The 15,370-nt window shown below is 42.3% G+C and overlaps 1 protein-coding gene across 1 annotated transcript in view; it reads left to right on the top strand.

The window, feature by feature from the left end:
• LOC121287788 (serine--pyruvate aminotransferase, mitochondrial-like) overlaps positions 1-15,370 on the top strand; it is a 96,595-nt gene continuing 81,225 nt past the window's right edge. Inside the window, exons 1-4 of the mRNA XM_041205713.1 lie at positions 1-25; positions 6,364-6,550; positions 9,070-9,142; positions 13,680-13,901. Coding sequence (XP_041061647.1) covers positions 1-25; positions 6,364-6,550; positions 9,070-9,142; positions 13,680-13,901 — 507 coding nt within the window. The remainder of the gene's footprint in view (positions 26-6,363; positions 6,551-9,069; positions 9,143-13,679; positions 13,902-15,370) is intronic.

The following is a 15,370-nucleotide window of genomic DNA, read 5'->3' on the forward strand; positions in this document are numbered from 1 at the left end:
ATGGGAAATGCGAGGTTTGGAGAAGGTATTAGAAAATTTGGCCATTTCTGGGATATTCGCCATAACAGAGAGGCTCTCCATCGTGCTGAAAATCTGGGCCTAAGTTAGGTGGCATTGTAAATATTGTAGATAGGAGTAGAAAGTTGCAAAAGTAAACAGATAGATCAAGTGAGTGGCAAAGCTATCACAGTGGAGTTTAATATGGAAGAGTGAGGTCATCCGCTTTGGTCCTAAAAATTATGAGTATTTTCTAAATGACGAGAAGGTTGGAACTGTGCAAATATTTAAATATTCATGTACACAAATCTCTAAAACATAGTCGTCAGGTACAAACAATTAATTGAAAACACTAATGAAATGTTGACAATCATCTCAGGAGGGCTGGAATACAATGGGGTGGAAATTATGTTACAGTTGTACAGTGGTCTTTGCTGAACCCCATCTGGATTCAGTTCTGGCACTGCACCTCAAGGAAGATAGATTGGCCTTGGATGGGGCATGGTGAACTTACACCAAAATGATACTGAACCTAAAAGGATTAAATTGTGAGGGCAGGTTGCATAGACTCGGCTTGTATTCTATTGAGGGTAGAAGTTTAAATGGTGATCTAATTTAGATGTTTAAGGCGATTAAAGAGTAGATGGGGAGAAACTATTTCCTCTGGTGGGACATTCCCAAACAAAGGGCATAACTTTTAAACTTTAAGCTCGGCCTTTCAGGTTGATGTCAGGAACCAATTGCACAATGTGTTATTGGAAATTTGGAACTCTCTTCTCCAAAGAGTTGTCGACACTGGTTATCAATTGAAATTTTCAACAAAGATATTAAGGGTTATGGTGGCCAAGGTGGATTAAAGGATTTAAGATACATACCTACCATAATCTGATTGATTAGTGGAAAAGACCCAATGTAGCTGAATGGCCTCATGCCCCTCTGTAACTCCACATGGGGATAAAAACACCATTGGCAATATTATTGGTTAGCGGGTAATTATTCATCCCTTTTTACCTCCAAGGAAATATTCATTATTCTATTTAAATAAGCAGGCTATCCCCTACTGTGGAGAAGCACTTCCATCATTGGAAGGTAGCATCTCCAACAGTTCAGCCCTTCATGGTTTGAGATGTCAGCCTAGAGTTGGGCTTTAACTGAGAACCTGACTCAGAAGCAAGTACTACTAAAACAAGTTGACACCTTATACAAACTGACAGTAATGTCCCACAAATGAATTAGGTATCAGTTTGCTAATTTAACATAAAAATATAATGCTAATAAAATCATACTGATGGAACATACATTGTAGCAGGAATTAGCACTAGCAACATACTATACTAATTTGGGAGTGCACGTGTCCAGCAATCCCAGGAAGTGAGCTATCATAAAAAGCAGCCAATCTGACAACAATTCACTTAAAGGCAAAACCTATTAATTTAACCAGAAATGTATTTGGGTTGCAAAACACACCAGCAGGCAGAAAAAGACCAGCTGGTCCACCAAGCCTGTACCATACTGTCCAATGCATTATGCATCACAATTAGACACTCCCTACCCACTAGGAGCTTTGTAATCTTCAGTGAAAAGTGAAAAAAACAAACACCCATGGCCAATTAGGGAAATAATATTCTTCTTCAACCCCCAGAGTTTAAATGGTGATTACATCTAGTCCAGGAGATCACATTTTCATGACTAGATGATATTAGCACTTATCTCTTTTATCACTTGATCCCTTCAATGGTCAGGAACTGGTGCCATTCTATTTTGAGCAAATCAAAACTCATTGTATTATTTGATAACTTGTTCCAAAGCTCTACTGTTCTAAGGGAAAATAATAATTTTCTTGACATTTAATTTAGTCCTACCCTTGAATAACTTATAAGCATTAACCTGTGATACTTCACAACCTATCTAATTTAAATAAATTGCTTAAGTCACTTCATTTTTTTTCATACGCTTCAATCAAGTCTTGAATCTATGCAGATCCAAATGCAGATGGCTTTTTAAGCTTATCTGGGTAGCTGAGATAACTTAAATGAGGCATTGATTTTGTGCACCCCCCCCCCCACCCTGAGTTTTTCCTCCAAGCTTAAATTAAATATCATCCACCATGTGAAGGGAACAAAATTGGATGTAGTATTCTAAATGGAGCCCTAGACATGAACTTGTAGAGGAACACAATTGTTAGTTTGCCTTTTTTTGAATAGTCCTGTGAATGCAAGCTAGTATCCTATCTGCTTTTGATATAGCTTCATGGCTTTGGTTGTGAGCCTTTAGAGCATTATGTAGAATATGCAGTGCAGAAACAGGCCATTTGGCCCAAACAGTCCATGCTGTTGTTTATGCTCCACTTGAGCCTCCTTCCATCTCCGCATCTAAATCTTTTATTATAACCCTGTATTTCCTTCTCCCTCAAATGCCTATCTAACTTCCCCTTAAATGCATCTATACTATTCACTTCAACCACTCTCTGTGGCAGTGAATTCCACATTATCACCACCCTTTGGGTAAAGAAGTTTCTTTTGAATTCCATTTTGGATTTCTTGGTAACTATCTTATATTGATGCCTCTAGTTGTGCTCTTCTCCATGTTATGGTCAGGGGCGAGATGTGAGATAATATTTCATTTTTCCCACCTCTTAATTAACTGCAACAAGACGTACCTGCATTTTAGAGAAGGAGTGATTTAACCCCTTCGGTGTTGTGACTTAAAGAACAGACACAAAATGGGCTTTCCTATAAGTTTACATCAAAAGAAAGGATAAACATTTGTTTTTCACAACACTCAAAAGCATGCAACAAACATCCATTCATCATTCACAAAGACACACACACACAAATTAAAGGATCATTTCTAAAGATTTAACATGCACCTAGATTACTTAAAGGGTAAAAACAAAAGGCCACTTTAATTATCAGTACTCAAGATGGTGATTGAAACATTACAGGCCTGAAGGATTCTCTCTTAGTTCATTGAAGACAATGGAGGTTGGAAGTTTCTGGTTTTTCCAGCTGAAGTTGTGGTCTAAATCCTGAAGTGAAGAGATATTTCAGTAGCTGAAACAATTTAGTCTCACTTCAATGCATGAGATGACTTTCTTTTCAAGACAGGGTTCATTCCTTTTTCTGGACTAGATCTCTTCCTCTGTGGTTATTGGTCCCAGACTTACCCACTGGGTGTCCTTGTGGATTAAGAAGGTACTTCCAGATAGTTTCTATCACAAGCCAGTTTCTGTTAAGTGACAGCAGTATCAATGTTCTCCATTGTCTACACAGTGGGTTGATGGCTAAATGATATGCCACACAATGAGAGATGTTTGACAAGCCATCAATACTCCAGCCATGAATAGCCTTCGAAATGTCTTTATTTGTAATTCCAACTTCTTGGGGGTCAACAAGTCTAACCGTCATTGTTACTTTAAGTCTCTTCAATGGAAGGTCTTCTAAAAGGACGTTTACATTTTAATGACATTCCAAAGGCTTGCTCAGACGTGTCTGTCCTTGTCTGTACAGAAACTACAAAAGAAGTCACCTGACCCTCGAGTCCATTTCGTCAAGGTAATTGTCCATTATTCCAGGTTGCGTTTTAAAAGTGAAGCATTTGTCTTACTAATAAGTTTTACAAACATATGATGCAACTGAGACACCCACAAAAGGAAACATTATTTCTCTAATCACTCTATCAAAACCTTTCAGAATTTTATAGACCTCTGTCAGGTCATCCCTCAGCATTCTTTTTTCAACAGAAACAAGACCCAGCCTGTCAATCTTTTCCCAAGACGTATACCTACCATTTCTGGTATCTTCCTTCTAAATTTTCTTTGTACCCTCTGCAATGCCTCTTTATATATATAATATGGTGACCAGAACTGCATGCAGTACTCTGAGTGTGGGCTAACCAGTGTTCAATATGGGTTTGATATAACTTCCTTACTTTTCAATTCTAACCCTCTAGAAATAAAACCTAGTGCTTTTGGTTTGCTTTTATTTGTAGTCTTGCTAACCTGTGGCGCAATGTTTAGTGATGAACTACATCAGCAAGATATTTTTATTTCTCTACAGACTTGGGTCCTTTGCCTGTAAGGCTAGTTTACTTAGCGCTGACCTTATCTGCTTGCATAGCACTGTACTTGTTTAAGTAAAATCATTTGCTTCATTGACCCATTCCCCCAGCACATCAAGATATGCTTGGTGTAGTATACTTTCTTCCACAGTCCTAACACACAATTCTTTATATTTATATTATCTGCAAACTGACTGCAAAGAGGAATGATGAAGATCTGAAAGGAGAGAATTGAGGTGTTCAGCTGAGCTACTGGGGTATTAAAGTAAGTCTTGCCTGTCTGGCAGCAAGGTACTGAAGTGACTCTCCTTCCTCTGCTTCTCACCTTCATCTAACTCTTTCTCATCAGCATGTTTCAGTGGGGGAACATTTGGAGAACTGATTAAATCATCAGGTTTAGAATAGTTACGAAAAGTACTAGGAATAATCAAGCAAAAAAACACAACTGAAAGAGGGTTAACTTTAAGTGAGTTGAAAAAGGGTCTGGCCCAGGTTGACTGGAATTAAAAATTGATAGACAAAACAGTAATTGAACAATGGGAGGAGATAGTTCGGGTACAGAGTAGACACATCCCCATGAGGAAGAAAGGAAGAGCATCCAAAGTTTGACCATCCTGGATGACAAAAGACATAGAGACTAAAATAAGATAGAGAAAGGAGGTTTGTAATGAATGTAAGGTAATACAGTATAGAACCAAGCTGAATATAGCAACTTCTGAGAAAATCTAAAATAAAAGAATGAGGGGCAAAACTAGAGTACAAGAATAGATTAATGGCTATAACCATTAGTTAAGCTCCCAATCCTCCCCTTCTTCGAGCTAGGTCCCTGCTATTGCCACTATATTCTAATCCTCTGTGGCAATTTGTACATGCAGTTCACCAGCCTCATTTACATGCTGCACTTGCTCTCCAAACTCAATATGACTGTCTTGCTTTTACTCACTGTCTATTCCCTCACATTTTGAACTATTCTTTACTCTGGTGCTTTGTCTTTCTCAGCCCTCTGTGCACCATGTTTCTCCTCCTTAATCTTTCAGCCTGGTGTCCACTTCCTGTTAAATTAATTCATCTTGAACATCCCTGGCAGGTTGGAAAGATGGTTCGATGTTTGATTGTTGGGAGATAAATGTGTCACGGCCCCTTGGGATCAGGCACAGTCTTGCAGGATCTTGTTAGTGGCGATCACACCAAGCTGCACATTGAGAGATTGAAACACCTTGTTGGTGACAAAGTGCCTGGCTGCTCCTAGGAAGCCCTAATGGTAACATGAATACTGTGAATAACACCTTGCAATCAGGGGAAGTCAGCCATTGCTCCGAACTACAATGCTGTTTCCTTTTGACTATTGTCATCAATGGGAAATCAATGGGTATGCCCTCGCAAATAAGGCAGTGGTCAATTCCTTGATGTCAGGCATGACTCAGTTGGAAACACTCTCACCTCTGAGCCAGGAAGTTCTGGCTTCAAGTCCCACTCCAGAGACCTCAGCACAAAAAATTTACAGGTTTACAGTCCAGTGCAGTACTAATAGTGCAGCACTGTTGGAAGTGTCATCTTTCAGATGAGATGTTAAAGCAAGGACCCATCAGCACTCGCGAGTGGAAGTATAAGATCCCATGGTGCTATTTCAGAGAAGATGGTGTTGTCTTATCCAATATTTATCCATTACTTAACATAACTGAGAAATATATTATCAGGTCATTGTCACATTTGTGAGAGTTTGCTGTGTGCAAATTGACTGCCGTGATTTCTACATTACGATATTACACTTCAAAAGGATTTAATTTGCTGTAAAACACTTTGGGATGCCCTGAGATTGTGAAAGGTGCTATAAAAATGTAAAGTTTCTTTTAAATACTTCCAGCTGTGAGATGTGGAGATGTGCGCAGTAGCATCCTGAAATGATCCTGAGCCATAAAAAGGTCAGAGCCATTATCACTTTTTGAGCCATTGGCACAGCATGTCCTTTGACATGGAAGGCCTTCAAGTAAAGGTCAGAAACAGTATGCCTTCAGAAGCACAGCCTCCTCAAGCACTACTTCCCAGACATTTCTAGAAAGGCCACCTTGAGCCTATAGGGTGGGGTAAGCCCTTAAACATGCAGGAGAAGTCACAGTTGTGATAATACCGCTCAAGGTTCAGCTGCTGCTATTGTTGTTGCCTTTTCCTCCTCCTCCACTGAGTATAGTGCAGCAAGAGTGTCACCTATCGTAAGGTTTCCCTGTTTATTGAGTGCAACTGACCAAAATGAAGGACCATAACTTCCGGTGCAGTGGTAATTGAATTGGATTGCCACTCTGCTTGTAGTTCCTTACCTGAAAATCCACTCGCTCCTATCTCACCTGACCTATCGACTCAGGTCAGGGGAGATCTGTGTAGCGCAGTGGATTCCCATGAATCTGTCCAAGGCTGCGGTGTTGGAGGTAAGGAGGAATTGCTGTAAGTTTAAAGGTCCAGCCGCTTTGAGCAGCCAGTGGGAAGAGAAGTTTATAAGGTAAGTGGGCAGGATTGGAGAGGGGAGTGGTGGGGGCTGGTGGACAGTAGGGGGTGGTCAGTGTGGGGGTGGTCAGTTGGGGTGGGTTGGGTGGTTAGTGGTCATTGATAGTCCGTGGGTGGGTCAGGTGGTCAGTGGGGAAGGGGTCTGTGGGGGGATGGTGGACAGTAGAGGCACTGGTGGACAATGGGGGGGGTGGTGTCAGTAGTGGGGGGGTGGGGTGGTGTTCAGTAAATGAGGGTTGGGTCATGAGTGAGGGAGTATTTCATTGGGGAAGTGGTCAGTGGGGAGGTCGGGGTATGGGCAGGGCAGTTGGAGGGTGGGGGTGTAGTTGGGGGGTGGGGAGGGCAGCTGGTAGTGGGATGTAGTTGGGGTGTGGGTAATGCAATCGGGTAGTGGGGTGCAGTTGGGGGCCCTGTGGGTGCCTGGGGTGGTGAGGAGGGTATAGTGGAGGGGTAGAAGTTGGAGGGTGGGTAGTCATGTGACCTATGAGGGGTCTGGGGGTGGGGATGGTCCCATGGGGGTTTGGAGTGAGTCAGTGCTATTGTTACCCAGAAGCTAGAAATGGTTTTACCTCTAACTTTTTCTGGGTAACTACCACTATAACTGTTGGAACCTTCTGAAGTTTGTGATTTAAATCACATTATCAGATGGTTCCCAGTGCCAGACAAATACCCGTCAGAAGCTTGAATTTCCCAGGCAATTGCCGTGCAATCCTTACCTGGGGACTCCTGGGAGTGGGGACTTTTCCCTGCACAATTTTGGATTACCCCTTAGATACACTGGAAGTAATGGGCTGAAATATCACAAATAAGCAAGTTCCAAAGTCACAGTTCATTCTGACAGCACAAAATGTAACACACAAATGCCAGAGATCTGAGTACCTGCAGTCTCTGAACTCCTCAAATTCCACAGTTGGTTGACTCTGAACCAATTAATCTGACAAGAGTTCACTCAGCAAGCTGGTACTCCCATTTCTCATAGTTAAAATCAAACCCTAGTTAGATCATAAGACCTGTGTTAATGTGCGCAGTTATGATATAAGCTCCCTCTCCAAATCAAGCTCCCCACCAACGGGAATTTAGAATGTTCAGCTTTATGTATATAAGTGGTGTGCACCTGGTGAGCCTCACCTATTCCATGAATTTGAGGTCTGTAGATGTTGCTTTCTCCTTCTTGGGTACCTCGCATAACTTCACTTGTATCGAGTGCTGTTAGAGAACACTGCATCAAGGTTTGACTTGGGAGGCAGGCGAAGGCTGGAAGTGGTGGGTGGGGGAGGGTGGAAGGGTGGAGTGAAGGCAAATGGGGGTTGCAGGCTTACAGGAGAATGATGGGAGAGTACCTGGGGAAATGGGAGGCAATATCAGGGGAAGGAGGGGGAAGAATGTCTGGGGAAGGGGGGTATGTGAGAGTGTCCAAGGAAGGGGAGGCAGGGTTGGTGGTGTCAATGGCGGGGCCGTGGGGGTAGCACTCAGGGTACTAATGATAGGTGTGACCAGTCACGGGGGAGTGGGATGTGGTAGGGTGGCAGGTCCAGGGTGAGAGTCTGTAGTTGAAGGTCTCATCGGATGGGTATGGAGGGGTCAAGACTGGTGGCTCGGATAATGGGAGGTGGGGGGAGCAGGGTCAGAATGGGCATGGGAAGGGTACAGGCGTCAGCTCTGAGGGAAGGGAAGGCATATAGAGGTGGATCATGATAGGGTCCTGGGTAACGGGGAGCTTTAAGGGTTACAGTGGGGAGAGGAATGGTGCTATTGGGTGGGTCTATAGTGATCGGGGGTGGGGGGGAGGGGTGTTGGTGGGTGGCAGGGGGAGGGTAGAAGATGGTGGAGTGAGTTTGAGGTGACATGTATCTTTTTTCCAAACTGACCTTGACCACACAGTTAGTCAGTGAGGTCCCTCAAGGTGGGAGGAGGGGTGGGTGGAGTTCAAGGTCAGCACATGTGGCCGACTAAAAGGACACCCTAATAATTATGAAGCAACCGGATGTCAAAGATGCTGACTTGTGTTATCCTCTCTATAGTGAATCCTGCATTGCGGCAGGCTTATTCCTCTGTTCCGCTTGTTCATAACATCGAGATCCCAGCAAGGTATGGAGCTGCCATTCATTCTGTGCCATTTGCCATCGGCTGCAGTCAGAGGCAAAGATGAAGGGACTGAGGGACGTGGATGCCTCCAAGGGGCACGGCTGGTGGAGGGCAGCCAACTTGTGACTCCAAACTTCCATTCTCCCAGGTGAAAGGTCATGGCTGACAAGGGCTCATGTGATTAGTCTTTCAATGCTTTTTTAAGTGTCTGTGACATCCAATTTGAATGAGATTAGCTCTCTCTCTCTCTCTCCGCCCCGCACACACACACCTTAAACCAGCTTATATTTCAACTCTTTCTTGGACTCGAGCTCAAGTTCTGTCGAAGGGTCATGAGGACTCGAAACGTCAACTCTTCTCTTCTCCGCCGATGCTGCCAGACCTGCTGAGTTTTTCCAGGTAATTCTGTTTTTGTTTTTGTTTCACAAGACTCCCGCCTGTCCTAACTGGCTGGAAAGTCTGTGATGTTAAAATAATGTTGGGCTGGAGCAGCATTGAGTTGGTAAGTACAGCTAACTGAATTTTTACACCTCAAACACCCCATACCTACCTCAATGGAGTGAGGTTAAAGCTAGCCCACCTCTTAAGATTTTTAAAATAGGGAGATTGTAGCTTGAAGTATGTACACAAATGACCCTTCATGTTTAAACACTTCACTCTGCATTTCAGTACAGTGTGTAAGATCCCAGTTACTCATCACATGAACTCTTATCTTCCTTATTTACACAGATAACACTGGGAATGCATAAACCAAATAGTTGGTAAACAGTCTTCTGAACAACAATTAGGATTTGAAAAACGGATTAAAGGAATGGAATACAGGAGTTAGTACCTACTCAGGGTTGAATGGGCATTTAAATATTTAACTAAAATTGCAGGCAGAGGGGAATTGGCAGACTGAGCTTCAACCTGATGCCAAATATCCCTGATAAAACCCAGTCCAGCAGAATTTATTTATGACTGGATGTGATTGCATGAAAACTGGAACTTTGAATTGCAGATGAAAAGGCTTTAGAAGAGGCAGAAAGTACAAAGAAAGGAAGTTATGATGAATCTTTATAAGTCACTAGGTTAGAATAAGTTAGAATTCTGCTGGAACATTTTGCGCATTTCTGAGCACCCAACTTTAGAAAGGATATCAAAGCCTTGACAGAGTGCAGGTCAGATTTACTGGGATGATACCTGCGATGAAGCACTTCAATTTTATGTGAAGTAACAAGAGAATTTAGGAATTTTCTCCTTACACCAGAGAAGGTTAAGGGAGATTTCAGAGAGGTGTTCAAATTTATGAGGGATTCTAATGGAATAGAATGGCAGGATTATCCCATGAGGAGAAATTGAGGAGACAGGGCCTGTATTCTGTAGAGTTTAGAAGAGCTGATCTCATTGAATCGTACAAAATACTTACAGGCCTCGAGAGGCAGGCAGGATGTTTCTGCTGGCTAGGGGTTCCAGAACCAGGGAACATAGTCTCAGGATAAGGGTCAGGCCATTTAGGACTGAAATGAGGAGGAGTTTCTTCACTCAGAGGGTGGTGAATCTTTGAAATTCTCCACCCCAGAGGGCTGTGGAGACTCAGGCACTGAGTATGTTCAAGACAGAGATCAATAGATTTCCAGATAGTAAAGACAGCAGGGATACAGGGATATTCCAGGAAAATGACATTGAGGTAAATCAGCCATGATCTAGTTGAATGGTGGAGCAGGCTTGAGGGGCTCAATGGCCTACTTCTGCTTCTCTTTCCTATATTCCTAATAGATAGGGAGAAACTTTTTTCCATCAGCAGGAGACTTGGTAATCAGAGACCACAGATTTCAGTTAATTGGCAAAAAGTCTAGGAGGAAAATTAGATTTTTTAATGCAGTGAGTTATTGTGATCTGGAATGCACTGCCTGAAAGGATTTTGGAAACAGATTCAATAGTAACTTTCAGAACAAAATTGGATGTAGACTTGAAGAGAAAACATTTGCAGGGCTATGAGGAAAGAACAGGGGAGTGGACCTAATTGGATAACTCTTTCAAATAAAGATGATGGGCTGAATGGCCTCTTTCTGTGCTGTACGATTCTATGAACAAACAATTGTACAAGATTCATAGCATCTAGGGTCGGTTGTTTCACTTTGCACAGTATGAGTGCTTCCATCAATCCATGAGGGAGAAATAGAAGAAGTGTGAGTGCTGGGAGGCTAAAAGTAAATGCTGCAAATGTGGAGCTGGGCTTTTGGCACTTGTAACGAGGAAAACGACATGTTTGATCGTCATCAGAGCCATGAGAGCATCTGCCAGCCCCATACTGGCATACAACAGTCACTGTAAACATTAAAGTTGGATTCACAGACTATTGCAGCACCTGTTTCATGCTATGAAAGAACAAAAGGTCAATGTTTGCCAGCTTACCCAGAGATGACTATTTCTTACCCAGTGAGGGCCCTCAGGAAGCACAAAAAGAGTTGCCCGTTGGCAGACTAATGGATAATTCAACACAACTTCACAACAACAACAATTTGCATTTATAAAGCACCCTTAATGTAATAAAACAATCCCAAGGCACTTCACAGGAAAGTTATCAAATAAAGTTTGACACTGACCCACATAAGGAGATATTTGGGCAGATAACCAAAAGCTTTATCAATGAGTTAGGTTTTTTTAAGAAGCAGCATGAAGACGATGAAAGGGGTAGATAGGTTTAGGGAAGAAGTTGTAGAGCAGAGGGCCTAAGCAGCAATCAAAATCAGGAATGCACAAAGGAACAAAACTTGAGGAACACAGAGATCTTGGATGGTTGCAAGGCTGGTGAACGTCTCAGAAATAGCAAAGGGCGAGGCCACGGAGGGATTTGAAAACAAGGATAAGCATTTTAAAATTGAGGTGTTGCTGAGCTGGGAGCTAATATAAATTAGCAAGCACCATGCTGATGGATGCTTGGTCTATGTATGGTATGAGCAACAGAATTTTGGATGGGCTCATGGTTATTGAAAGTTAACATGGGTGGCCGGTCAGGAGGGAATTGGAACAGTCAGGTATATGGATAAGGACGGCATGGATGAGGGTTTCAGCAGCAGATGAGCTAAGGAAGATAGGCAGTGTTATGGAGGTGAAAGTCTTGCTGTGGAAACAGCTCTGTGGACGGACATACCAGGGTCAAATACAACATGAAGTCTGTGGCTAGGGAACGGAGTTTGTGGCAAGTACTGAAGACGATGGCTTCGAACTTCCCAATATTTAGTTGGAGGAAGTTTCTATAATTTATCGTGTACTGGACATCGGACACGCATTGTAACAAATCAGGAACAGTGAAGGGGCTGAAAGAGGTAGTGGCGAGACAGTACTACTTGTTGACAAGCATAGATGTGGAATCTGGCGAGGTGTTTTCAAATGATGTTGTCGAAGGTTAGCAAGTAGATTAGAAGGAACTAATCTTGGTTTCTTGGTAGTTCTGGAGGTAATGATGTAGGAACAAGAAGAGAGACTATTGCAGATGATTGGCTACAACTAGGTAGGTAGGAATAGGATGATATTCCTTAGAACAATTTTGAACATTCATATTCTACCTAAGCTTTGTTAGATATCTAATGCATGTAATGTAATAAGGAGTCAATGATGGATTGTTTTGAAAATGTGTGGCAATTGCCTTATAGATTAGATATCAAATACCTACTGCAGCAAGCTCATGTGTTGCTGCAATGCTATCCCTAGCCTTGAGCTTAAGTGTGTTTACTGGTAAAATGTGTGATTACAGGTTTCATCAGTATGATTATTTATCTCTGCTTTCTAACTATCTGACGAAGTCTTAGATACAAACATGGGCCACTGAAATAACTGGGAAACTTTTACAAAGACAAGTATTTATAATCACATTGGGCAGAATGTAATGCCTTCCCCTGATGCGAGTTTGGAGGCGGGGGAGGACATTTAATCGGGTGAGAGGGTGCCGGTTGGGGATCCCGCTGCCTTCCCACATCTGTTCCGATTAAGTCCAGGGCAGGAAGGGCCGGCTGAAATACAAGATGCTAATTATATTCAATAGTCTTTTATAATCAGTGCTCCTATACATACAACCCAGGACAGCATTTCCCCTTTTAATAGCCTTTTACACTTCACTGGCTTGTTTTGGTTTGGTGAATGATGATCACACAGTCAAGTGATGTGGCGGCATTATGACACGAATGATGTGCTCTTATCACATAGCATGAGGAGAAACTTTGTTTTAAAGGGGTGAGATGCCTCCAAAGTGAACTCTTTACAAAAGTGGCAAAACCAAAGATTGACTCAATTCATTGCTCTGGCTTCAGCATTAACTTGCTATGGCATTGCTGAGCTGATGGTATACGCTCTGAAACTGGCTGTAGTAACATTGACCCTACTCCCCTCCTGTGCTCAGTAGCCAGTCAGTTGCAATCTCCAGCTCACCGCCTCTTTCTACCAGTTGGTGACCGGCATGACAAGCAAATACCTGACCACTTGACTTGCAGAAAAACATGCAAGTTATCTTTGAATTTATTCTGTAAAAATACCAATAGCTTTGACAAATTAACCCATCCCTGACTTTGTAACAGTAATCTTCAGAATGGGGTCACAGACCATGACTCTCTAAGAAGCCTGTCTAATTTACTGGTTAACAATGTATAACTGGATTTGTTTGAATAATTAACCATTAATACAAATGTTTTTTTACAATTCTGGCTATTTATTGACAAGGACCGCAGCTGATTCTTTTTCTTGGAGATCTGACTAGCTCCATTTCCTTAGATCTCTCTTTGAGTGAACAGAGGTTGTAGGGTTTGGGGGTCAGAGCAGATTTGAACATTTTTAAAACTTTGCGTGTGTGTTGGGATTGGAAGGTCAGGGTGTGCTGGTCAGTGCTCGAGGGATTGTGGACCTTTCCTTTCCAAACAAAAAAAAGCCTCCATAAGATCATCAAATACTCAATTGTATGGGTGATTGCTGAGTGTGCTGCAGTGGAAAATTTAACAATGTCAGGGGTCGTGCTTCAAAGGTCTCTCCTGGCCCGTCTGACAAGTTGTGGTCTCCTGGCACAGGTTGAACGAGGCTCTGCACAGTTGGGCTCCCAGTGCAGGGCCTTTAGCCGCAGCATGTCAGCTAACACTGAGCTCACGGTTCCTCCACCCCAGACCCTCCTGCAACCTCTCGTTGTCCCAAAAAAACTACTGCTGGGACCAGGCCCCTCAAATATCTCCTCCCGGGTCCAAGAGGCAGGGGGCAAGCAGGTGATTGGACATATGCATACCGAAATGTTTGAGGTAAGCATCTATAATTCTATTTTTATGTACTACTCCACTTTTCTTTCTCAGAGACATTTGCGCTTGATGCAATGCAAGGCTTATGGTGTTCCTGAGAATGTGATAAATTGCTAAATATATGTAAATCTTTGTGAATATCAGGGTACGTGGGGGGTTAACATGCAGGAAATGCAATGTCTAACAAGTTGGGTTATTTCAAAAATATATATAAGTATATTGAAACAAAAGAGCTAAAGTTTGTGTTGCAGTTAATGAGGGCCAGAGTTTTTGATAAAACCTTTTTGAAATCAGGCATCGAAAAATATCTAAGTTGTCTATCAACTCCACAAAGGACTTTGCCTCGACAGTAAGTACAAAACAGGAACTCCTGTTGTATACTCTGCCTGTATTTTATTCCATTAAAATTAATGGAATTGGATGTCAGAAGGGGGCATAACCCCCTTATTTCATTTCCATTTGAGACCAATTTTTTCCTTGATAACTGTTTCAATCCTTGTCCACTTATTTCTCCCTCGCCATCACTTCAGTGAATTACGCATTTGCCCCCAGTGAATTACGCATTTGCCCCTTGCTATTTAGTGAATGGGGTGGGGGGAGGGTGGAAATTTTGGTAGTAACCTCCACTAATAACCTCCAAACCCCCACCTATTACAGGTAAACTGATGGATTGGATGCTATGCTGGTTTTACTCTCCACTGGAATCAGTGGTTTCAAGTATTAGGTGGGATGTAAAATTAGTATTCTATCCAATCGTGCAGGTTTTCTTCTCAGCGAATTAGGTTAAAATTACACCAACCCCCACCACCCACCCCTTCCCCACCCTCCTCCACCACTGACCCCTTGTTTCAACTCAGGGAAGAAATCTTACCTGCAGGTCAGCTGAAGCGCCCTGTCCAAAACAATAGCCTGTCTTTTCTCTTAGAGATAATTGTTGACTCTTTGTGTATCTCCATTGTTTTCTGTTTTCCAGCAAGCACAAGCTTTCTTCGTTTAACCTATATGATGTGTCTCTTTGATGCCCAGTGTTATTGAAACCTCAATCCTAAATTCAAAGGGTCAGGTGATAAAATTCAGACGAAGAAGTTCTTTCAGTTCCCTTTGAACTGATACTGCAAGAATATCCATAAAACATTGGCTATTTCTCAAGTGACTTCAATGTCGTTGCCATATTATATCTTCTGTCCATTCTGTTGGGAATCACTGCCCGTATAAAGAGATACTTCCTCACATCTATCCGAAACTTGCCCTTCACAACCTTGAATAAGCTCTGACATTGCACAATGCAATTTTGTTAATATTGAGATACCACTCTGTTTGCAAATCCCAACCTTTATAAGCCAACAGACATATACCAGAGTAACATACCTTTCAGTTGCAGTTCGTTATTGAAGTAAAGTTGTTTTTATGTAGAAGAGTGGGAGCTGTTTGAAAATGTGAGGGTAAATATTTCAATTGCTGGCTTCTTATAT

Source organism: Carcharodon carcharias, chromosome 2, assembly GCF_017639515.1.
Source record: "Carcharodon carcharias isolate sCarCar2 chromosome 2, sCarCar2.pri, whole genome shotgun sequence".
Lineage (NCBI taxonomy): Eukaryota > Metazoa > Chordata > Chondrichthyes > Lamniformes > Lamnidae > Carcharodon > Carcharodon carcharias.